The sequence below is a fragment of the Danaus plexippus genome (assembly GCF_018135715.1).
Source record: "Danaus plexippus chromosome 18 unlocalized genomic scaffold, MEX_DaPlex mxdp_35, whole genome shotgun sequence".
NCBI classification, from domain to species: Eukaryota; Metazoa; Arthropoda; class Insecta; order Lepidoptera; family Nymphalidae; genus Danaus; species Danaus plexippus.
In genome coordinates, this window is record NW_026869854.1 from 429,967 (window position 1) to 454,402 (window position 24,436).

General features: G+C 36.4%; 2 protein-coding genes and 1 long non-coding RNA gene across 4 annotated transcripts; 2 read left to right on the forward strand and 1 right to left on the reverse strand.

The window, feature by feature from the left end:
- Positions 1-72: 72 nt before the first annotated feature.
- LOC116772849 (probable Rho GTPase-activating protein CG5521) lies at positions 73-23,999 on the reverse strand. Of its 2 annotated transcripts, XM_032665133.2 has the most exons (34): positions 23,750-23,999; positions 23,351-23,461; positions 23,101-23,118; positions 22,040-22,211; positions 21,388-21,968; positions 21,022-21,315; positions 20,418-20,593; positions 19,051-19,191; positions 18,598-18,764; positions 18,117-18,199; positions 17,878-18,029; positions 17,393-17,549; positions 16,584-16,676; positions 16,375-16,473; positions 16,145-16,246; positions 15,668-15,936; positions 11,970-12,073; positions 11,575-11,711; positions 10,675-10,829; positions 10,218-10,343; positions 9,887-10,054; positions 9,603-9,699; positions 8,844-9,028; positions 6,842-6,997; positions 6,221-6,446; positions 5,856-5,994; positions 5,387-5,495; positions 4,783-4,943; positions 4,430-4,612; positions 4,213-4,339; positions 3,687-3,842; positions 3,098-3,256; positions 2,436-2,688; positions 73-2,147 (listed from the first exon to the last, which is right to left on the reverse strand). In XM_032665133.2, exons 1-34 carry the CDS (start codon positions 23,853-23,855, stop codon positions 1,975-1,977), a joined length of 5,535 nt encoding a protein of 1,844 aa, XP_032521024.2. In that variant the 5' UTR covers positions 23,856-23,999; the 3' UTR covers positions 73-1,974. The 2 variants fall into 2 exon arrangements, with proteins under 2 accessions (XP_032521024.2, XP_032521025.2); XM_032665134.2 differs by lacking the exon at positions 23,101-23,118.
- On the forward strand, positions 7,383-8,344 carry LOC116772850 (endocuticle structural glycoprotein SgAbd-5-like). Its single transcript, XM_032665135.2, has 3 exons — positions 7,383-7,536; positions 7,737-7,846; positions 8,015-8,344. Exons 1-3 carry the CDS (start codon positions 7,525-7,527, stop codon positions 8,205-8,207), a joined length of 315 nt encoding a protein of 104 aa, XP_032521026.2. The 5' UTR covers positions 7,383-7,524; the 3' UTR covers positions 8,208-8,344.
- Positions 13,425-16,313, forward strand: LOC133320394 (uncharacterized). Its single transcript, XR_009753767.1, has 2 exons — positions 13,425-13,983; positions 15,710-16,313. It is a non-coding gene; the product is annotated as an uncharacterized LOC133320394 (long non-coding RNA).
- Positions 24,000-24,436: the final 437 nt, after the last annotated feature.

A 24,436-nucleotide genomic window follows, 5' to 3' on the forward strand; every position in this document is an offset into this window, starting at 1 on the left:
AAAAAGTATATTAATATTATATTTTTGCACATTTATGAACGTGAAAAACAAGTAGTAAATAAATCAAACGCATAAAATTTAACAGAACTTTATTTTTACAATGTGTTTATGTATAAACTTTCGGTGACACTAATCTGTGGGTAAATTTGGGACATTAGCATTCTGGAAAAGCATTACTCATACATTTGATTCAGGAGAAAATAAAAAATTTTTCAGACTTTGAATACCACCAATTATAAAATAAGTTTCAATACTTTTTACAATATACTTTGTCAGTCTTAATATCTATATAAAATACTGAAGGGATACATACAAATTTCAACAATTTCTATGTACTGATAAACGATACAAGCGAGAACATTTTTCGTGGAATGCATAATGTAGCTACAAAGTCATGCATTTTATAATATTGGGCCGGCACTGCACTACGGCTTATTGATAAGAAGTGTTATTTATATTATATTTGTCTATTCATATGCGCTATTGAAAAAAAAACCTACTTTACAATTTCTGCGAGTGAAGGTCTGACATCATAATGCCATAACTTTATTTTCAAACTATTTAATTTATTATGTAAGATCTTTAAATTTGGGAATGTTATTACCAATATCCTCGTAGCACCAATAATATAATATATTTATTGTATTATTATTTTTTATAGTAAACAAAAAATTCTCATAACAGATCAATCTCATCTTTTAAATAATTCTATCTTAACAATAAACAAAATTACTGCCTAAAATTATATTTTATTATTACATATAATACCTAATATTGTGTAAAATAAAAACTAGACAATAAATAAAAATATAATATAAGAGGTAAATGGTGCAAGGAGTATCTATCTATAAGTAATTGCGTAAACACAACATTCTAAAAAAAGTTTTTCAAGACATTAAACGTAATAATAATAAAAGTGGCCACATATAATATACATCTCAGTTGTAATACATTAGTTAAGTATGTAACGATAAAGTTATGTTGATCCAATATAAGGCTCCTAACACATTGGAGCCGTATCTATAACACAAATAAATTATTAGTCTACAACAGTTAAAGCTCTACAAGTAGTTTACATATGTACACGATTCAGTGCAATGGCAATAAAACATCGCCAGAGAACATCTGTCACAATATGCCTTAAAGCGTTCCTAGTATTATATATGTATAAATAAAAATAATATGCTACAGCTGTGGAATTATAGGCTTATTTCTGATTGTATACAGAATTTATTAATTGTAAGCGCTGATATTTTTTGTGTTCACGAAATGTATAGTCCTTTTTAATTAAGCCACACAATACAGAATATTTCTTAAATATTAAGTTTTTTTGGGAAAGATTTATATTACATACACTGGCAATAGATTTGAAATTAAACGATCGCATCTGTTCTGTTTACAAGGTCACTGATATTTTAAATATCACGCGGAGTGTACCAGTTAGGTATTTAATGGTCAGAGAATAAAAATTTATTATTCCTTATTGATTTTCAATAATACCATATTGTGAAAGATGATCCGAGAAATCATCGATCGATATTTGGCTTGTTAAAAAAATATACATCGAAAGTTATTAAAACTATAATATGTTAAATATTTAAATGCGTAAAACTATAAAATATCTTAGTTATTAATAAATTATTAAGTACACGGTTTCGTTAAGTCCATATAACGTTAGCTAATCTCGTGCGGACGATTTTGTTAATTTGTCTAATAAAATCCACCTTTCGTGTGTTGAGGGGAGTTCTGAACTGTAGTTTTCGTAACATTAAATGTTGCAATTCTTCCATACATCAGTACTTAAGTAACGGTGTTCTAGAGTAGGTTACTAAATGGGCTAGTGTAAAAAGATATTATATTATTGTATAGTTCGAAGCAGTCCTCTGTATTTTTTACATTTTTGCGCAAAATAATGTTTTGATTGAAGCTCGAACTATACGGATAAGTTATTTTTCCATGTGTGTGGGAAGCTCTCTACCGGTTGTGTCTGTTGAGACCTGGTATGGGCGTGGTTGTAGGGTTTTGTGGTCTCTTGAACGGCCCCAGTCTCTTGGTGGGTCGCGGCGACACCGAGTGCGGCTCCCCACTCGCCCAAGAACTCGCCCCGTGGTCGATCAGAGCGTTAGCCAGCCGGGCGCCGTTGTGATCTGGAATTCATATTATTTTACTAATAAATTATATTGGATTTTTTTTTGTCATGAAAATCTGCAAGATATATGTTATTCAAAATATGTCAGTGACCATTAATTGGGGCAAAACTTGACTATCGTCTCTAATCTCGTTAATAGATCATTTTTTGTCAAAGAAATGTAACCTAAAAAAAAAATTGTGATGAATAAAAAAAAACTTTTCATGAATTAACTTTTCAGTGAATTTGCTGTTGGTCAAAAAGAATTCCTGTTTGTGCAAAGAAGTCCTACGTATGCACAACGTACCGTTCTGTAGCGCGTGTTTCTCCGTGGGCACGGGGTCCATGAGTCGCGCCACGAACCCCTCGAAGCTGGTGGGTTGCGTGTGGTCCTGGACGAGGGCGTCCAGGGCGCGGCGTCTTTCAGAGCACGCGTGCTGGTAGAGCGGCATCGTAGCCCGGACAGCGCGGCCACCCGCCCACGCCGCTCCCCGGACCAGGGACGCCGCACACGACAGACGGATCACACACTCCTCCCACAGAGGACCAAACACGGCAACCTTTTGGAAAAATAAAACATTGAATAATTGGTAAAATGTAAGTATAAAAATTTTAAATCATGAATAGAATTGTTAAAAGAAATGTCTACATTAAGACCTTCACGGATACATTATGCTGATTCGATTATATATTATAAACGTTGGATAATGTTTTTCTTTATTTTTTTTGCAGAATAATATAAAGCGTTTATATATATTAAGTCGAGTTATATACAGACTTCACTGTGTTTCACGGAAAATCTTAGAATTAACTGTATTTATTGAAATATACGGACACGAGAGCTGGAAAGTTTTTGGCTAACATCACACATTAAGGATGTTTAGAAATGTAGCTTTAGATATCGTGAGCACTATTTCAGTATACAGTCTTTCCTTGAAGATCTCCGATATTGGTATGTTGGTAACGTACGTCTGGTTTCCTGGAGACGGTACACCTCAGCAGGCCTGCCGGCAGCGGGTACAACACTATCAGCACGTCACAGAACTGCGTGGGCAGCGTGTCGCGGCGGTAGGTCCGCCAGTGCTCGCTCCACACGACGTGCACCTCGTCGTTACCGAGGTGGCGGGTCTGAAACATGATCAGATATCACAAAACTACTGCCAACTTAATTATATTTTCCTTGTCACATAAAAAAAAAATAGGGTTGCGTTCGATATTTAGCGGTTAATTTTAATCTGAGAGAAGGATAAAGGGGTGAATATGTTATATTTAAGTTAAAAAAAAATTAGGTAATAAATGTTACCGTTATAGGCTGAGCACGCAACATAAGTTAGAATGAATCATTTTCCTCGTTTTTTTTCTAACATATTAAAACTCAGTTCCTGTTGATGGCATTTCATACTAAGTAAGAGTATTTCATCGACAACTTTTTTTTTGATAAATGTAGTATTCAATACCGAAAGTATTTTTCAAATCGGACTAAGACTCTCGAGATTAGCGCATTCAAACTAGCCAACAAACTGTTCCGCTTTATAACACGACTGATATGCCAACGGACCTTGTTGAGGATAGCGTCGGGTGTGTCCGCCGGCATTCGTGTGGCGACGTGGAACAGCGCCTCTAGCGTGAGTGTGGCGATGTAGGGGGCGCTCACACCGCCGCCGCCGCCGCCCCTCAGACCACCCGTGAAACCCACGTGACTCTCCAGTTCCACCTGAATATTTAATACAAAATACGAAATTATTGTCATATACCGTATTAATATTATAGGTGGAAAAGTTTGTGAGGATGTATGAATGTTTGTTGCTCATTCACAATACACGGATTGAACAGGTTTTGACGTAAATTTACAATAAAATAGCTTAGACATGAGAATAATATAGGCTTATCCCTTAACCTCGTGTAGATTGCAATTAAAAACATCACAATAATTGTATGTAGTATGAAGACGATAGATGTCGCTGTTGGTTGCTGGTTGGCTGGCCATTATATTTAGCACACTTCATACATTTATCTCTGAACACAACACATAACACAAAGTGGCGGACGAAAACTAGTTCAATATAATTATACAAAGCGTGTACCTCCCACGCCAAAGCAGCCAGGAAGGCTTCGTAGGCCGGGCTGCCGCATCTGTTAGATAATATCTCGTTCCTAGTTTCCTGGCCCTTGCCCACGTAGATGACAGCCACTTTGTGGGTCTCACGGCATCTGTGTATAAAAACGTATAGATGAACACGTCTCTGTTTGTATATATACGTATGTACCGATGTGTATGTGAGTGTATGTATATGTGTATACCTTTGTGCGTCAAGGTTTCGTAGTTCCCTCAGGAGTCTGTCGGATCTCCTCAGGAGGTGAGCGTGGGGGCGTCTCGATGCCCCGAGTGTCCCGAGCTGAGCCAGTAGCAGGCGACACTGTTCGAACGAGCCCGAGGCTCCGCCCCCGCGGACCCCGTCGGGCTCTGGCTCACATTCTTCATCACTGTACAGATATTATTGTTTCTTTATGATATATTATATAGAAGTGCATAGAATTTTTCTGCCAGTTAACGTTTTCAGGAATGAGGATGATAATATCAAGTAAACATAACTTTTCGCTCGCTTTGTCTACTCTAGTATCTAGTAAGGTCTATTTAAGGTAAGTCGTGCTACCTATCTCTATTGGCGAGGTAATTCCTCTCAGCATTGCGATGGGCGACGAGAGCGCAGACCAGCTCGTCCTCTACACCGGGCGGGAGGGGTGAAGCACCCACCTCGTCCAGACGACGACCACACGTCACCTCGGGAGACGTGTGACCAATGTACGCTAACACCTGAAAAGAAATATAAGACGGCGAAAGTACTTTAATTAAAAAATATATATTTGGTAATGGTACATAAGATATTAATAGGTAATAAGTACATAGTTAATTGCAATTTTTTTTGGATTTCAATAATTTCTTGTATTATTCTAGGATTAATAAAATTATAATCGTCGTGTACGTCAGGGGACTCGGGTTATATATTTTATTATTCTGACTCTTTAAAGAATGATTTTATTCTGACCATTTTTCATGAGAGTATCTCGCTCGGTTTAAAAGCATGCAAGAAATAAGTATGTTTTGATCAGCTATAATAAATGTTTTGGTATGCTTAAATATATGCAAAATAGTGAAACTAATATTTTTCGGATATACTACGAGTGCTCTACTCGCGAAAGTCTTAGATCTCATTATATGCAAAGAGGTTTTCCATCAATACAATGCGTTGGACTCACATGATCCAACTGGTGCTTGTCGGGCGGCGAGTTCTTGTAGTCGGGGAGCAGATCAGGCGGCAGCGGCGGAGGGAGAGACGACAGCGTGTTATCCCTCGGACTCTCGACGCTTAGCAATAAAATCAACAAATTAATGACCGAAGTATATTTAATGCAGGGTGACGCGAGCGGCCTGTCAGTTGGAATTTTTCTTGAAGGGCTCTAGATCAGCTTAGGGTATGAACGTATATTTATACGAGTGACTTTAAGTGGAAGCTTTGTGTGTGGATACAAGTTTTCGTGACAATATATATTCAATATCCTGCGTATTAATGAATTTATTTTGGGAAATATTACGCAAAAATTATGAGTTAGTTTAAAATATGTGTTGTCCCAATATGAACGGGGATTTGGCAAAATAGCTGAAGTTGCTATATGGCTAATTTTGGAGCTGATGAAACGTCATTTACTACTGTTAACGGTTACTAACGTCTTCGGAACTGGTATCTGCTGAGGTTGTTCCGCTCCGGCGACTGTCGGGTCGTAGTGGAGGGCGGAGGCGTCCCAACACGCCTTGCCGCATATATCTCGCAGCAACACGCGCACTTGACGGTCGGAAGTTGCTAAACCTGCTCAGGAAGAATAACAAATAGTGACAACCGGAGGGATCTAAACGAAGAACCTTAGGAAAACTACGACTTGGGAACGATCACAACAATAGGACTCACGCTTCCAATTTTGATGATGAACTAACCGAAGTGAAGAAAAATAAAATAAAATTATATATGAAAGAATTTTGAGTAAATAAAAAAAACAATATGAATAAAACCATCGCAAGCAGGGATTTAAGCTCACCAGGTGCAGTACCACTACATGGTAAGTCCATGGCGGGGAGTTCAATGAGGCTGGCCAGCGTCGAGTCACTAAATCTCATGAGTTGGACGTGAGGAGCGCGGAGCACGGCCGCGCCCAGCTCCGGGCCCAGGGACGGGCTGTCGTGTTGTTCGCACACACTGGACGACGTCTGACAACCACTCCACAACGGCCACTGACCAAGGTACAGGACCAGCTGACTGCAGATCTGATGGTACAATTATAAATAATACATTGTAAAACTATCGTAGTTTCCTCCCTCACCAAGGGTACGGCTCGTCTGATGGTAAACGATCACCGTAGGCTATCATCACCTGCAGTACACACACACACAGACCCACAGACACCTGCATACTGCATTTTTCCCTATTAGGGATCTTATAAAATCACAATCTATAATTTATTAGATATCTATGATCGTCAACTTGTAAGATACTTTGTTAATTTGAGAATAGTGAAACAGGCCTATAGAATGACAAAAAAAAAATCAGTAAAATAATTTTAACATGTTGAAAATTTTTAATATTAATGAAGTGGAAGATTAAACTAATATTGCTTGCAATATTTCGCTATTATTTTTTTTCTTAGAGTTTTGTTTCTTACAGTTTGTGCCCAAAGCTTGACATCGATGGTGGAGGCGGGAGTGTTCTTGGGGGACAGGTTGTCAAACTGAACGTTCGGGTCGAAGTCTTCATCGACCGGCAGCGAGAGGATCTCGATGTCTGTCCCGTTGGCACCCTTCATGACAGCGTACAACACCTGAAAATTTGATGTTACATTAGATTCCTTAATGTTGCTTTTTTAAAAGGTCACTTATTATAGAAGCATATTAGTTTCATAGTTGTACCTCTACCTACGACAAGCTACGCTAAAACTTTAAAAAAGGAACATGGAAACATTTGAAAATAATAAGGAGCTGATGATCTTGAAGGATTATCATATCGACTTATCATTCCGTTAAAACTTTAATTCATTTCAACTTTATATTACTTAAAAAATAATATAATAATAAGCGAAACAAAAATACTTTAATTTTATCAAAAAGAAAATATGCCAAGGTTTTTCGTACTAGGACCCTAATAGAAATAAACTTTTACGTAAAAATTTTATCGAGGAGACATAATATTTTTGTATTGCGTGTCTCATTAGCACCGTGTTACGTTCGACTACCGCGGGTGTCGTCACCGTGTGGGGAACGGTTTATAACGAGGCAGCAGCTCACAGTCATCACAGTGGAACATCCGACTTCAACAACGACACTCGTTTTATTCACAAAAACCACAGACATGCAAAAAATCGTGAGTATTAACGTAGTATCACAATATTAACTTGTGAGTCATTTATTAGCATGTGTGTGCATAAGTAAAAGTTTTTTTTCAACACATGTGACAACACGTAAATTATTTTAAGGTTGTGTGAATTGTGAAAGTTGCTTGTGTGTCTGTAGTCTGATTCAGAGACGTCTGTTGGGAGTGAGTCATAATGAATACTGTTCCAGGTGTTTATCGGCCTAGCCCTGCTGGCTGTCGCTGCCGCCGCCCCTCAAGATCCCCAGGCCTACATCCTGAGACAGGAGTCCGATGTCAACCCCCAGGGTTATAACTTCGAGTGAGTCATAATTTATCAACCAGCTTTTCTTAAATGTAGTTCCTATATTATATACTTGTTATATTTTGTCTTATGTCATATTGCATATAATTAAAATATGGCTGCCTTAAGAAGCTAGTGCAAGTTCATTATAACATAAGCAAATAACGATGTCTATTCATTTTGAAGGTTCGAAACCAGCGACGGCATCTCGCGTCAGGAGCACGGGGTCCTCAAGCAGATCAGCGAGGACCACCAGGGTATAGAAGTCAACGGCAGCTACAAGTACACCGCGCCGGACGGCCTCGTTTACACCGTCAACTTCATAGCCAACGAGCACGGCTTCCAACCCCAGGAACATGTCGAACATCCCTCACAATAATCCCTCGCCAATATTCTTAATAACACATACAGTTCATTGTATGTACACATTAAATCGGATTCGTTTTTGTAATCCTTTGTACGATTTTTTTTTATGTTTTTTTAAATGATTTTGAATAAATATTTGTTATATTAAAATTCGTTCTGTTGTTCGTCATTCACTTAATAAAATTCTTTAAAATATAAACGAAACAAACGAAAAAATATTATAATGAGATGTAAATTGTTCTTGAAAACAAAACAAAAAAAAAAGTTAAGTTAACATTTTCTAAATACCGAATATAGTAACTTTGTTTATCCAGTTAGTTCATTATTGAATATTCAAGTAATTAAAAAGCTAACAAAGAAGTTATACAATATTTACTTACTAAGACTACAGCATAAATATATAATGAATGTCTAAAAATAACTTTGAGAGATAAGTTCGACCAAAAACTATACAATATTCAAAACAACTTATATACATACATACATATATTTATATATATATAATAAAAATTTTCGGAAGGTATGTCTATAATTTTTTTCTTATACAATATATATATATATATATATATATATATATTATCAGTTTTAGGAAGACATGTCCATAATATTAGTCTTCATCATACAAGTCCCGGAGTAACATTGCCATTACCTTGAACACAAGCAGCAGCAGCGAGCCTCCGTCCTCGCGGTGCGCCAGCAGGCGGGCTGGTCCGCAGCGCACCGCGTACTCCGCCAGACACAGCAGCAGGGACCCCGCCAACGGCTTCACCGACTCCCGCCCACTGACACTGGAGATTTGCGCCAGACACGCGCATATCCACTTTATTATCTTCTCTATAAAACAATACACAAACTATTCAATAACAGTCTTTGGCTCGTCTTCACGCACGCCGCGGGTCAGCTGACGGAGAACTATTTGACTTATGCCAAAACACTATGTAAATTATATGGTGGAGGATATTAGGGAATATTTTTCATAACTTTCATCATAAAATTCAATGTTAGTACATGAGTTTAAATAAAGTATGTGATTAATTTTAATATCGAATTAAGAATTTATTTCAAACTATAATATATTTAAGACAGAGAAATATAATCATAACAATATGAACACCTTTGAAGTATGGCGGGTGTTAAGAAAACAAGTGCTTAAAATGATATAGTTGTATGTTTTAGAGTAACTATAAATGTGAATTTATAATAACTAAAACAAAAATAGTTTCTATGAGATATACATGCTATCTATGTATCCAAATTTTACTCAATCGGATAGTAAGAAATCAATAGTTCACTTAAGCATGTTGATTGATTGATAAATGAGTTAGTATTTCACTCAAACAAAACACTCAATATTTTGCACATGTCATTTCCCACTTTGCTTCCCTCCTACGAGTACTCCTTCACTCACCTACTAGCCCCGGATATAACTCAACTATCCGGTCGGTGTAATCAGCCAGCACCAGCACAGCATCGCTGACAACCTTAGCTATAGTCTTATTCTTCATCTGGAATAATAATATTATTATAAATATGTGGTGACTCATTTTATAAGTTTAACGGAATATTGTTTTAAATTAAAAACAAAATACAGATCATCGACTTGGTGAAACCTTGAATAGATTATTTAGCAATAATCACAACCAATGATAAGTCCTTGGGATTAAACTCATCTCATGTTAAAGGTCCACCCACCATGAGCATCTGTAGCAAGCAGGTCACGTATGAGGGTAGCCGCGGAGCCTCCGCCCTCTCAGCCAGGAGGTGCGCCACGTGGGCCGCCAGGGCGCATGCGCCGGCACACCGCGCCGCCGCCGACCCCTCGCGGCGACACACGCGAACCACTATGTTCAGCACGTGTTCCTGGTTGAGGGTGGTTGATATGAGATCACATATATTAAAGTTATAGATTAAAAGTATTTGTTATGTATGTATAGACATAGATTTCTTTTTTTATAATTATATCATGAGGAATGTTACGTCGAAGAGGTCAGTATGATAAATGCTTGCTGCTACAAATGAATACCTTCAAGTCAGGACATGAGACTGTGTTATACTGATGGGGGTAGGGCTGCAGCATGGGAGCGTTCATCAGCTCGTCGGGTAACGCTAGCAGAGACCCCAGGAACGTGACGGCAGCGGTGCGAGGACACTGCGGATTATTATGAAACATTAAAGAATTGTAATTGTAATTTATTCTGACTGAATATAAGGAATGTAATTAATTGACTCATCACCCATAACAAAATGTATAGGAATCGAGGAGAGTTTTCTTCAATTATAATAATTATTACAAAAGTCAAAGCAATTTATATTCCGAACTAGATAATTTAACGTCAATTAATGTCATAGTAAATATGAGGGTAGACTAGAAATTTAATTATGGAGATATTAAACTTATATTATTTTTCAATTGAACAGATTTTTATTTTAAGATTAAAATGATTACTATGAAGTTGGTCAGATTCAAGAGATTACCATACCGAGGGTCCCATGTCAGAGGAGTTCAGCACGACTGTTGATGCGTGAACGAAATCCAGGAGCAGCAGCGAGTATCCATCCAGGGCTAGCGAGAGGTAGCGGGGAGCCGCGTGCTCCACGAGGACATCCACTACAGACCGGTCTTCGCCTGTTAGACCTGGTAAGGAAGCGACAAGTAGCTTAAGGAAACTTTAGTATTCTGAGAGTTTGCCTTGTTGGTGTTGTGAAATTATTGTAGATTTTAGAACGCCCATCGCAAGCAATATTTGTTTGGGATTAAAAATCCTCCGTCAGCCTCGGTTGGCTAATATTTACAATACAAGACTTGTGGAATTTCGTTGACTTTTACGTTAATGTTTTTAGATTATATGGATTCAATAATTTATTTCTTAATAAAAATTTGCGTATTAAGATATTTTTTGATGTGACGCGGTAGTTAAGGTTCATCTTCATCGTCATGATCATATCGGAGCCCACTACTGAGCAAAGGCCTCTTCTCACATGGAGAAGGTTAGAGCATTAATCACCACGCTTGCTCTAGACGGATTGGCGATTTCAAACTTATAATCTGAAATTATATGACCAGGTTTCCTCACGATGTTTTCCTTCACCGTCTGTCTGTGGTGTATAAATACTCTTAGAAAGCACATATGACTCGGAAAAGATCACATAGGTACTTTCCAGATTTCGAACCCGCGCCCTCACGTGTGAGAGGCGGGCCTTTAAACTCCAGGCCACCACGACTAATAGTTAAGCTTATAGTAACTGTATTAATATTTTTTTTATATAAAAAATACACAAAATATTCAATTGTTTTTCATATAAACCTTAAGCCAGTGGATAATATGAAAGAAAATTTAAGACGCTGCAATGTATAAAATTACTTTAGATTTTTTATTTACCGTGATGTAGTGCTCGCTGGTACAGTTGTAGGTGAGCGAGGTGTGGTCTGCCGGAGCAGCTGGTGGGAGCTCCCGGGCCCTGCGCCTGCGCAGCCGTCGACTCGCAGAGCAAACGCAGTGCCACCAATTTACCAGCCCTATATATAAATTATAATATTTTGTATCAAAATAATTAATCTACTTGACATAATCGAATATTACTACTATTAAATATATAATTCAAAATATCATCAACACGAACGGGACTCGAACCCGCAACAACTTCGGTGCGTTACTTCCAGCGAGAAAATTAAACATACAATATGTTACACTACGAAAGACGAATATGAGACCGCAATGAAATATTGTTTTGATAATTTTCAATAGGAGTTTTCGTACAGTTGCTAAGACATTACCTGTGTGATGGGGGAAGCGCCTCCGCCTCGAGACACCAGCCCGCCACCAGGTTGAAGGGCACGTGGATCTCCGTGTTGCCATTGAGAGTTTGATTCTGACTTATCTGTAGAGCATCACGCACATTTACTCATTATCAATACGTTTATTTCACATATTCAATCAACAAATATATATGTATATTTTGTATACGCGTGTTTAGTAGTTAGAGGACGTTTCTGTTCCTTTATATCACAGTACTTCCCATGATTTGAATTACGGTATCACTGGTAACTTTTAAACAACCTATCACATTGACCTGGATTCGTTACTACATTATAATTAAAAAGATATAACATTTCCTAAAAAATAATATAATTCAAAACGCTATTTACAAAACTTTATAAAACATATATTACTTCTTTGGCATATTGTTTAAGTCTACCCTCATTTAGCTTTTCTTAATATTCGCGACTTTTATTGCGATTTGAATTTTTATTACTTTCTGTCCGTAGTGTTTTTATTTTGAAATTTCTTAGACTGTTTAGTTGATAGCAATGATATCTAAGATTTTCGCGTGTACGCATTAAATGAAACAAATTTTTTTCTACATTATGCGACTTTTATTTTATATCTACATAACCCCGACGTTGCGGGTCCTTTACAGTTTACAGCAACCGTGACCACGGGCGGACGAGATGAAAGACTTTATAAAAAATATCCCTCTACTAAATCTTGTACATAATTTTAATCGAATGCAGGAAATCAATTATGGAAGTGATGTTTTTAATTCTAATATATTCTAAAATTATTAATTTTACGAGCAGAAATATTCACGTTCAAATTAATACAATACAATAAATACTGAAATCAGTTTACTCGATAAAACCAAAGATATATTTACGACGTAATTTCAGTGAAAACAAAGAAATTCCTCATCAATACCTCTCTCCTGCGACGTCGTCTCAAAAGCCTCCTTTTTCCTGCGCCTCTTTCGCATTGGCAATCCTTGAATAGTTTAGTATTCGAAAACAGCTCGCACAATTTCAATAAAACCGTACATAAATCTATCTCACGGTTTACGAACGTGCATTACACATTTTTCAAACATTACCATCACGATCAAAACACGACCGATGATAAAAATATTGAGATAAATAAGCTATACATTACAGCATCTGCCGAACGAACGGTATCGCTGATAACTGCCATGTTTGTTGTCAATATTAAATATCCTTTAACGTTTGATAATACGTAGGTTTTCACGGCTAACGTTAATTGATTACGTTATCCGCGGTATTGGAATGGTATGTTTAACTATGAAAATCGTAAACGTGTCACGGTTTTCTTATAACGATACACGTTCAGAAATATTCTTATATATATATATATATATATATATATATATATATATATATATATATGGTACGTGTTAATTTTTTGTTCCTACCGTAGTATTTACTTGACGATATACGACGATAGGTTGTTCAAGTCGCAGACCTTGACTTTCAGACCTCTGACTAATATTAAATGTAATGAGTGGGATAAAGGTGCGATTCATATCGAAGTTATTTACTAAATAATTAATATTTAAAATGTATAAAATTAACAAACATGTAGTTCTCCGAGTGGAATTGTTTGTGGTATTTGTTGCAAAATACAAATAAATACATGAATAATTCATTATCGTCGTTTTAGTTGTAAATCACAACTGGTTCAAAGTCACGTATGCGACGAAGGAGAAACTCAGTATGAACGTTTAGTTAATGAGCATTAAAATTTTTGATTTAATTGTTGAAAGCGTTTTGTTAATTCGTAAGTTTGTACGAAGAAAAAAATAACTTTGCTAAGATTTTTTCTTGTGGTCTAAACATACTGACGTCTTTAATACTAATTGCGTGTAATAACTAGGGACGAAATCATGATATTACGTGATAATAAGAATAATGAAACAAAATCTAATAATAACTATTAAAAATTGCATTAATAGTAAGAGGGATTGATTCTACATATAACGTGTGTGGAGTACATTTTAAGGTAGGTAGGTACAAATCTAATAGAAATTAATGTTCCTTACATTTATATAATAATTTATATAGCGACTGTTTGTTTGTTGTAAAAATAAAGATAGGAAAAAATTTTGTTATATTGTAGAACTAAAGGTATATTGACACGTTAGGGCTTAACAATATTACATGGAAGGATATTTTTTTCAGTAATTTATATATATATATATATATATATATATATATATATAAATTACTGAAAAAAATATACTTAGTACTTCATTAACCAAAATAATACCTTAGTATGTGATTATGGATAAAAACTATTAACGCTGTGTATGTAGTAAGACGAAGCACACATGTAGTAAGGATAAAAACATGAAGTATAATGTACGTCGGTGAAATACTGACAAATCGATTCGGTCCAATAGATTGTACTTGGGATGCATGAAATTCATGTTCATTATTATTAAAGAACAATTTCAAATTCCTAGTTGAACCGCCACCAGAGCGACCCCCGGACGCACTGCCGATGTCTTATTGGTACAAGGTGAAATAGGTTTCTGTTTCGCTCAACAGATGACGCCACACGTAGACATTTAAATAAGCGAAGGTACAATAATGCATAAATAGCCTTATTTGTAAAATAATAAAAAAAAACATCATGTCTAATAGTATCTGTAATATTAGTATTGAGTACTAACGCTAACTAAACTAATGTATGGATTGCTTTAACATATATTTTCCTTGTATAGTCTGTAACTTTTCGCGTCTCTACTGCCGGTTAGACTGCAGCAGTACCGTTACGTGTTCACATATGTATTTAAATATTCATAGAGTTCGAGCTTCCTTTGTAATGTGACTGATATTATAAACGGTGTTATCGCTGACTTCGATGTGACTGTGACCACAGCACGTTATATGTATTGGTTCTTTAGATTTCTCACAAGTATATAATATTGAACAATGCACCATTGATATTTGGATATTTTTTTTTTAAACAGCTCGAAAGTTTCGGACAACGAAAAGTAGTGAAATGTTTTTAGATTTAAAATACAGATAAAAAATATACGAACCTATATTTTATGAGTAGTTTGTACAACAATTTAGGACTACAAAAAGATTTGTAAGGTATTTTTTTTAAGTAAAGAAATTATAAGATCTGAAAGGTAGCGTAACGTATGCTCGAAAAAAAAACAAGAACGCGTTTAATAATAATATAAAAAAAAAATATTTATGTTATTTTAATTTAAATCTCAAAACAAATGTTAACTTTGACAAGTCAAACACGTAACGTGTATGTGTGAAAAATGTAACGGTTTGTGGCGTCTCTGGCTGGTGTTGTTTATAAAAAGATATGTATATATACTCGTGAATATTTGAGCTATTTTCTAAACTCTGGTATTAGTCTAGTGCTCCGCGTTTTCCAGCGATGACGTAACAGTAATAAATCAAAATCTCTTAAATGTATTGAATTGTCTATGAACACTCGATCCCAGTTTGACAATACCGTTTATAGTTGGAGAATACAATAATGTGATAAAAGTAGCCGCTGACAGATATCAGTTACTCCTTAACTGAGAAAAACCTGAACTCGCTGTTTATTAGGTTTCGAATCATCTAACTGTGGAGAATGATAGAGGTGTCACAGGAGAAAAGATAAGACTTATTGACAACGTTCAGGAATCAGATACGCAGCGGGAACAAAATCTTACCTTGATCAAGGTCGCATTCAAATGTACAAGGTACTTGAACAGGTTGTGATGGGCTTGAGGGTCTCTGAGAGCGTTGGGGTCTCCCAGCGCCGCCAACATGCGTCGCCACAGCACGCAGGCGACGTCCGGCAACCAGCCGCGAGCCGTGCCGCCCAGCACCACGCCCACGCCCGACGGAGCGCCCACGCCGGACGAACAGACCGCGCTCATCCCACACGAAGCGCCCACGCCCATCAACCCGCCCGCGTTCGAGTCGGTCTCCGACCATTCTATGAGAAGAAGTTGTGTTCTTCATACTGATATTATTGTAACAGAAGTATAACAAGATAGAAATTTAAATATGGTAGTATAAAAAGCATCACCACTTTCATTAAACTACCTTGATACTGAGAACAGGAAAGTGTCCGTGTTTACTTCGCCGATAATAACCCATGGTAATATTAGTACATATTTTTTTAATTATACCACTTCACCCACCAACATTTCCCCCGTCTGATGCCAGATCTATCTGTAGAGGTGAATCTTTGATGGAGCTGCTCTCTACGCCGCTGGAGGGCGCCGGTGAGGGCGACCTTGAACCTAGATATTACAATACCATCAAATATCTAGCTATATTATAAGGTACAATATAGATTTTTTGATATGAGTAAGTTGTTTCTATTTAAAGGTTCTTTCTAAGCCTCTATTCTTTTAAAAAAAATAATTACCGCTGGCGGAATCTCTCTCCTCTTGTTGTGAAGATTGCCTCAGCGAGTCCAGCGAATACCAGCGCCTCGGCTTGACGCTTGATGAATCTTTGGTGTCGTCTGCACAGCAAAAAACGTTATACAGGAAAAAAATATTAAAATTAATTTAAAGTTCCACTCGTTTCAATACTGATTACAAATGTTGCGACAGAACATGTGTCATACTCTACCTGTATGTCTGTTGAGATGCGGATCGCTTCTTGCTCGCGCCAGTCGTCGGGCGACTTCTTTTCGGGACGACTCGCCAGACATCCGGGACTTGCCTGTACAGATAACATATTAATACGGTGTTCATTTCTATTTATTTGATATAATAACAAGCCTTGTCATCAGATATTCCTTAAAAATCGTAACTAAATAAAGACAAAAAAAAGTTACTTGAAGGATAAGCAAGAGTATTTGATCAGATCTAAGGTTTTCGCGAGTATTCATTTACATGAAACTATTTTTTTCAGATTACTACGCGTTATTGTAGTATTTTTAAAACCACACGCTCCCGACGTTTCGGTTACATTGCAGCAACCGTGATCGTTGCAGACGAGTTTTTAAAAATAATAAAATACGCGTAGTAATCCGATAAATATTAGTTTGATTAAAGGTTTTTTGAGGTCAAAATAAATAGAACAGTAGATTACATCACGTTTTAAAAATGAGTTTCTCACACTCAGAGCGTTTAAAGCTCAACTCAATTTTCTGCCACAAAACCGTATTGTGGGTTGAAGATCTATACTTTTTAATAATTTGTATTTTTTTAAAGACTTACATATATTTACTTAGCTTAAAAAAATAGTTGTAGTAAGAGATCATAGTTAATGCTATGACTCATCAGCTAACATGTTGTTACCAAAAACGTTTACTTTGTTCAAGTTGACCACCAGCGAGGAAGACCATAGACACATGCCCATAGACCACAGACAACGACGTGAAAGTGAAACGTGCGTACATCTAATCTCCCTCGGCAGTATCCCTCGAATTCTACCTGCGTTCCGTGCGGGCGGTCGCAGGGGCTGCGGCCTGCAGGGCGCCGGCGCGGGCACGGGGCGCCGGCCGCGACCTCGACCCTCGGCCGTCGCTTCTGACAGCTCTAGCGAGTACACGTGTCGCGCCAGCACGCGCGTCAGGGTCTCCATAGTTTTCTATCGCAATACAAACGTACAATGAATTTTAAACATATATATTTTATACATAACTCAACATTTTTTTTTATAAAATTGAAAAAAGAAATATCATGACATATAATAGGCGGTCTTATTACCAAAAAGTTAAGTTTTCCAGATGACCTGATTTGAGTGCTTATTGATGGCTATATTTGGATTCTAGGTTGTGGTGAAGGCATTGTAATATATACATATAAACGAATAAATAACGAAGAGGTAACAAATGTATCCCGCTAGCCGATATATGATTGAAAATGTATCATCAAAGTCAATGGACCGCTACATATAAAATACATTTAGTCCTCACCGCCCACTCCTTAATGAGGTCCTCCCAGTGAGTCAGTCTCGTGAGGAGCTCCATGAAGTCCTGCCACAGTTCAGACCTCACAGCTACGTTCAGGTTGGCTTTAATCCAGGTCACTATCAAAGTCTGGAACAACGCCGGGGCCAAAGATCCACCTGAAACGTTGAAACATATTTTTATAGAACGCAATACTGTAATGTATTTTTCTAAAATATTTGATCAATATCATAATATATTGTTACCTAGCGTGTAACCTTTACTCTTTGGTGGAACCTTCGTCAACACCAAGGACGTTATTTGTAGCAACACCAGCAGTAACTGTTCCCTGTAAAGAATTTTTTTTTAATAAAATATAAATATTCTTCCACTAATTTGGAGTATAGCGTAGCACACAGAGGCACTCACGCACACACGCAAAACATTTTATTAACAAGTCCCACATAACAATGAATTCATTGAAATCTCTTGCGACGAATTAGAAGCCGAAATTATATTTTTATTATTTTTCCAATACAATAATTACCAATCACTCTAGAGTAATCTGATATTACAATATTATTACTAACCGACGCTTTGAGGCCAATGACCCGAATTTAAAACCACTACACATATTAAAGTCTTGGGCTATTATGTAACCTAAGTTATTATAAGCACTACAGATAGACATCTCATAGTTGACAATACAGTGCGTGCATATAGTTATGTCGATCGTATAGTAAGTACCATGAGCTGGCGTCCATGGCTATATGCATGACCATGTATCTGTATATGTTGAGGACCCGCTTGCAGGTGTCCGTCTGTTCGTCCAGCAGGTGAGGCTCCGCCCCCGGGCCGCCGGACCCGCCCACGAACACGTTCGCTGCTTGCGTCATGAACACCTGCAGAACGTTCTGGAAATAACGAGATCGTTATCGTGAGATATGTTCGAATTGCTTGTTTATAAATTAAGCTTTGATAAATAAACCAAGCAGTTTCGTTTCCGTTTTGTATTCTTCTTATAGGTTCGTACCGTGATGCCTATAACCTTTATCACTACTCCGTCTATTTTAAATAAAAAGAATTTAGCAGTTCTAACCAGTAGTTCCCGAGGTATGCTTGTATCCAGACAAACAGCTATACTAATTACTAACTCTTTAATTTTATATTAGTATCCTGTATATGAAACATTAGCGTTACCTGCATGCCAGCTCGGACCATAACGTTGTCTCTCCCGACGGCTCCCAGATAAGAATCATTCCGAAGACGCCTCGGAGGAGCGAGGGGCTCTCCTGACGGCTCTAGTGTACTTTCCATTAGGAACGGAGGAATTTCTGCCACCTGATGATATGATTTTTTATATATTAATTTTTATTTTACTCAACGTTTAGGTGACATTTCGTTTATTTCACATCAACCGCGGTCACGTGCAGACGAGAATGTACCCGCGTATATCCTAGACATTATTAAATGACATCTATGGTCTGCGTCATGTGTATTTACACCAGATACAACTATTATGAAGTGATCACACAATAACCATACGGAATTCCGGGATAAATTATTATGTCGTATTCTAATGTCTACGCTACATGGCAGTAAAGTTCGACCAAAATCCTGAAAGTAGTTTTTCACTCAAAGAGCACCAAGCATCCATACTCAAAATTTTTGCATTTCTTGTATTAGTAGTATTTATTTAGTTATCATAATTAACAGCCTTCGCATGCATTTAATGCAACCTTAAAGACATTCCAAAGTTATCTTCCTCGAATAATACTTAGCCGTGTATAGAGATGCAATTTTACATAAATAAAATAGCAGATTGTGTTTTCGTGAAAATTTTAAGATTGAATTCTTAATTCTTATTCTTTAAAAGAGGATGAACAATAAAAAGGTATAAAAAAGAATATGGGTAATTTGTAAGCTACCGATGACTACACACAAAAAAATATATTCAAACTCTTTGTGTTGGTTTATATGAATCATTTTAAGGAATAAATTATGTAATAATAATTTTTTAATCTGTTTTCCCTTTAGGAAATATGTATATAAAGAAGTGCAAAGTAACCAAGATATGAACATGGCGTCATTTACAATACTAAATGAGTCATTGGGTCTTGTACGGTACAAGTTAATTTCAACACATGACACATAGTATTGAATAATGTTTACATACTTGTGCGTATTGATTTTATATTATTTTCCTCTCACTTCAAGTAATACGACTTAGGAATACATCATATGCTTTTTGCCAAGAAATCCATATATAGGAAAAACTTAAGCAACTTCTATAAAAGAGGTTTTATTGATGACATCATATAATTCCTATACATTTTTTTTTCACTGTAATGTTAGTGAAGGTTCTGTTTCTTCCTAAGAACAGTATCAGAGGTTGATTGTTTAGAACAAACCAGTAGGGTTCAAGACCTATCTGTGATAACATTTTATCCAACCAAAATATTTAATCAGCTCTTCACCGACCAGCAGTACATGAGCTCCGGAATTTGAACCAGACCGGAGAGAAATATCTAGAACGGTCAAACATAACTCAGGGATTTTATTCTTACATTCATTTGAATCCAGTCCTTATAAAGAGCGATGACTCTCCTTATAGCTGGTGCGTGGCTGAACGGCAGAAGGAAGCCTTGACGGAGCACCTCCACGGTGAAGTCCACATGTTCACGGGACCAACAACACAGTACATCACGAACTGCCGCCTCGGAGACCAGCTCTTCAGCGCCACCTGACGGAAGGTGGAAAAATGTTCTTGGTATAATAATAACCTCTTGGAGAAATTTATGTCATGTCAGATAAGCAAGGTCGAATACCCAGACTTATACTTGAAAAACATTATAAGTATGTAAGTTTAAGAGAAAATGCTACGTAGTTAATATAATGCTACATGCTTAAACTGACTGAATGTGAACAATTTAATTACATCAACACAAACAAGGCTCTCTAATGAAATAAAAAAAATATTATCTTGTGATTTTTTTAAGATAGGGTTGTCCCACTGACCTACTGACTTTACTATAAAATAAACCTGGACACTATGTTTTGAATCTATCACCAAAACTAGTATTGAATGCCTACTTGGTGTTAGGCATCATGTACTGAATTTTTAATAAAGCCATACTTTTAATAAAGATGAATTTAGAATATATAATATACCTGATTCCAGACTCGGATGCGGTGTTATAGAAGTGGAATCGTGAGAGGACGCTCTGCTAGAGTCAGAGGGGTGTCCCACAGTGAAAGAGGTCTCTTCCTCGTGATGTAGTGACGCGGCGGGGGTTGGGGTCCCTGAGTGAGGCTGATGGGAACTGGTACTGGTCATAGAAGAGGGTTGGCCACCTTCACTGCCAGGCTTCTTCATATAGTGAGCGTAACTGGCCACCCATTTTATGAGTATCACACGACAATGTACGAAATCATCTTCTAGTATAGTGTGTTGGACAGGGAGCTCTGGAAATCATTTGGCATCCTTTAGCATGGGTCTACTGCAAAACAAGCCTGTTTTTATTTTATATTACTCACCTAGATTCGGTTTGTACAGTGAATTCTTGTGGTTGAACTGAGGACAAATAATAGGCAGGTAGTATATTTTAAATTTCTCCAATAGGAAAGCAAACGACCTCATAGCCTTCGCGTGGGATCGGTCCTTCCAGTGTATTTTGGTGACGGATGTTGCCATCCCATCTAGTAGTATTTCGAAAAAGTACTTAGTTTCATTGTCCACGATTTTTTCGTTGGCGTTCGCTGTTAATAATGGTTGGATGTCGACGCTTTGGACAGGATTTAGAGCGTTGGTATCATGGAAGATGGAGGCCGATACATTCGCCAACTTCCCCATAATACCAGTTGGCGTTTGTTCCACCACGACCTTCTTGACGCTGTCGGCTGTTGTGTTGAAATTTGGATGATGCATTATGTCCTCCATTTTAAAGTCACCCGTGTCGCTGGATATGTTGGTGACGACGTCGAAAGGTTTGGGTTTAAACGGCGAGCCTATGGATTGTATACAGGTGTCTGGTAAACCTGGCACGAGGGTCGCGAACATCCTGTGAGCTTCTGCCGTGGCATTGTCGCCTAGAGCTTGATACCATAGCAAGAAATAGCTGAAAAATTTATGTCAGTATTTCATAACTAATTAGCAAAAATATGTAAAAATAAAACGAAAATTTATTACCGTATGGCTTCCGCTCTTAGTTTCTGTGAATTTCCACTGTGGAGCAGTTTTGAAAATATTCGTGTCAGGGAGTGTAACTGCCATCTTTTACCAATCAGTTCCGGTAGAAGACATAATACCTTTTCTAGAAGGGACAAAGCACCTTCTAATTCTTCTCTGCCCGCTTTGTGAACTAAAATTTTTGCATTCACTTATAGTTCGGAATATAAGAAAATATGAAAGTTAAGAGTTAGGCGTTAGCTGTTAGGTGAAAGAAGCAAAACATTGGTAGTGTATGGTCTTTATAATACAAGGTGAAATCGAGATTAGTTCACATATTTCAAAATTAGTTACTATCAAGTATTTGCAAGGTTGATTGTAAAAAAAAAAAAACAAATCTTTTAATAATTACACTAACGATATTATTATAAAGTATTGTATTGATAACAATTTTCATAATTATTGGGTGGGTTTTGAAAGTAATTTGTGTCTGTCTGTTGTCTTAAGATGTAAACTTTTATTTGGTACACCATTTTCAATTTCACCTGTATTTATTCATCAATAAGCTTCATGTCAAATACCAAAGCAGTTATATGATATAAAAGTAGCACATGCATGTTTATGACACCACAGATTATAAAAATGTATTAATGCTTTCTTATTTAAACTTATAGACCCTTCACAACATAAAATAGTAAAATCTCTTTGTTTACCCAAAAATACTAGGTTCCTTACCTTGTATTTGTATTATAAAATTATTTTGTAAATTGCTTGTTTACTAATTAAAATTTAAACAAAGAGATTTTATTATGCTAAATTGAAACTGATGTATTGGAAATTGCATATATGATCGTGTACTGTGTGTGAAGTGCTCTTAATGTAAATCTTAATGAAGCCTCTGTTATGATACACCAAGATAAAAATAAAAAACTAATGAAAAATGCCAATTCACCAAAAAAAAGAGAAGTGTGTACAATAAAATTATTATTTATATAACTACACAGTCTGGAGTGAATGTTAGTAATGATATCTCTGCCGACCAGAATAATGCAGTCTATACAAATAGCAATACCCAAACTCACCTAGGTGAAACGGAAGTTCTGTTCACCGAAAACAGAAAAATTATAAGTCAGTGCAAAATATTACAAAGGATTGCATGGGTGAGTTTAAAGTAACATAACTAATATAACTATACAGAAATTATTCTATTTTTGAATAAAATATTACATAAAATATAATAAATTTTGTTCGTTTTAATGATATTTATTTGAATCAAATACAATTTTTTTGTTTTTGCAAGGACATTGACTCAAATCTAATTATTAAACTTACCTCTTTGTCTTAAATTATTCTCTGCTAATATAAAGTTGTCATATAAAATGAAATACACATGGCTAAAATTATTTTCGAAATAATTTTTGGCTTCATCCACATCATAATGTTCTGAAAATGAAAATATCATGAGCAATTATTCTTACTATAATATTTTTGTATTCATAAGAGTTTAAAAATGAGTACAAATGCTAAAAGCATTAAAATCATCAGTAGTTGTTGTATTATGTCAAGTTAAACAAAGTTATTCTTCTCAGTAGGTAACTATTACGAATACAACTAGAGACTTAAATTACAGTTATTCTCAACTAATTAGCATGTTCTCTGTGTATCGTCGAGTTTTATCAGAAAATGCGACTACACATTGTACATTTTCTTCTTAATTGATTATTTACTCACCTAAAACGATTTTTAAATGTTTAAGTCTAGTGGTGGAATCCTTTTTGGAATCCTGTATTTTAACAGTCGATTTTTTGACATCCTGATGAGATTTTTTGGTAAACATCACGCCGGATTTAATTAATTCTATTATTTTCACATGATTACGAAGCAACACTTATAGATTTGAGATTGATTTTCGAAAAGTTTATATTGCACATAGCTTTCATTTGTGCATTGAGTTTTCACTTCACATCACAAAAGTCATTGGATAATATATAATATGATGACAAGTTGACGTAAGCCATTTTTTGACTTTTCACTTTAGTGACTTAAGCGTTCAGAAATCATTGCCTTGTTTATTGTTAAATTTATTAGGTTCTCATATGAATATTGTGTGCCATTGTCGTAGATATAAGTTAAAATAACTAAGCTTAAATTAACTAAGATATAAATAAAATTCGACTGTATTTTTCATTAAAGGAGAAATAATGTTTATCGTTTCTTTTGCGGATAATATTCTTGTTTTTCTGGATATGTCGGCGCGGATAGCCCTATGCTGACTAAAATTCCTTGACCTCCACCTCTTTGTCTCCAATCGTAACTATCGCTAAGCATAACTTCACGGAAGGAGGGTCTATCTTTAATTTTCCTTATTTGGCTTCTTTCGCTAATTGTAATTAACGGATTGTGTATTTGCGTGTATCT

What these genes read in the sequence shown, in the direction of transcription:
- LOC116772849 (XM_032665133.2), bottom strand. Translation starts at nt 23,855, where the DNA reads ATGTTTACCAAAAAATCTCATCAGGATGTCAAAAAATCGACTGTTAAA. An exon ending in TCTCATGTCCTGACTTGAAG is followed by an intron (nt 10,055 to 10,217) that starts GTATTCATTTGT and finishes ACCCTCAACCAG; the next exon opens with GAACACGTGCTGAACATAGT. An exon ending in TGGCTGCTTTGGCGTGGGAG is followed by an intron (nt 3,843 to 4,212) that starts GTACACGCTTTG and finishes TTAAATATTCAG; the next exon opens with GTGGAACTGGAGAGTCACGT.
- LOC116772850 (XM_032665135.2), top strand. An exon ending in CCCCAGGGTTATAACTTCGA is followed by an intron (nt 7,847 to 8,014) that starts GTGAGTCATAAT and finishes TTCATTTTGAAG; the next exon opens with GTTCGAAACCAGCGACGGCA.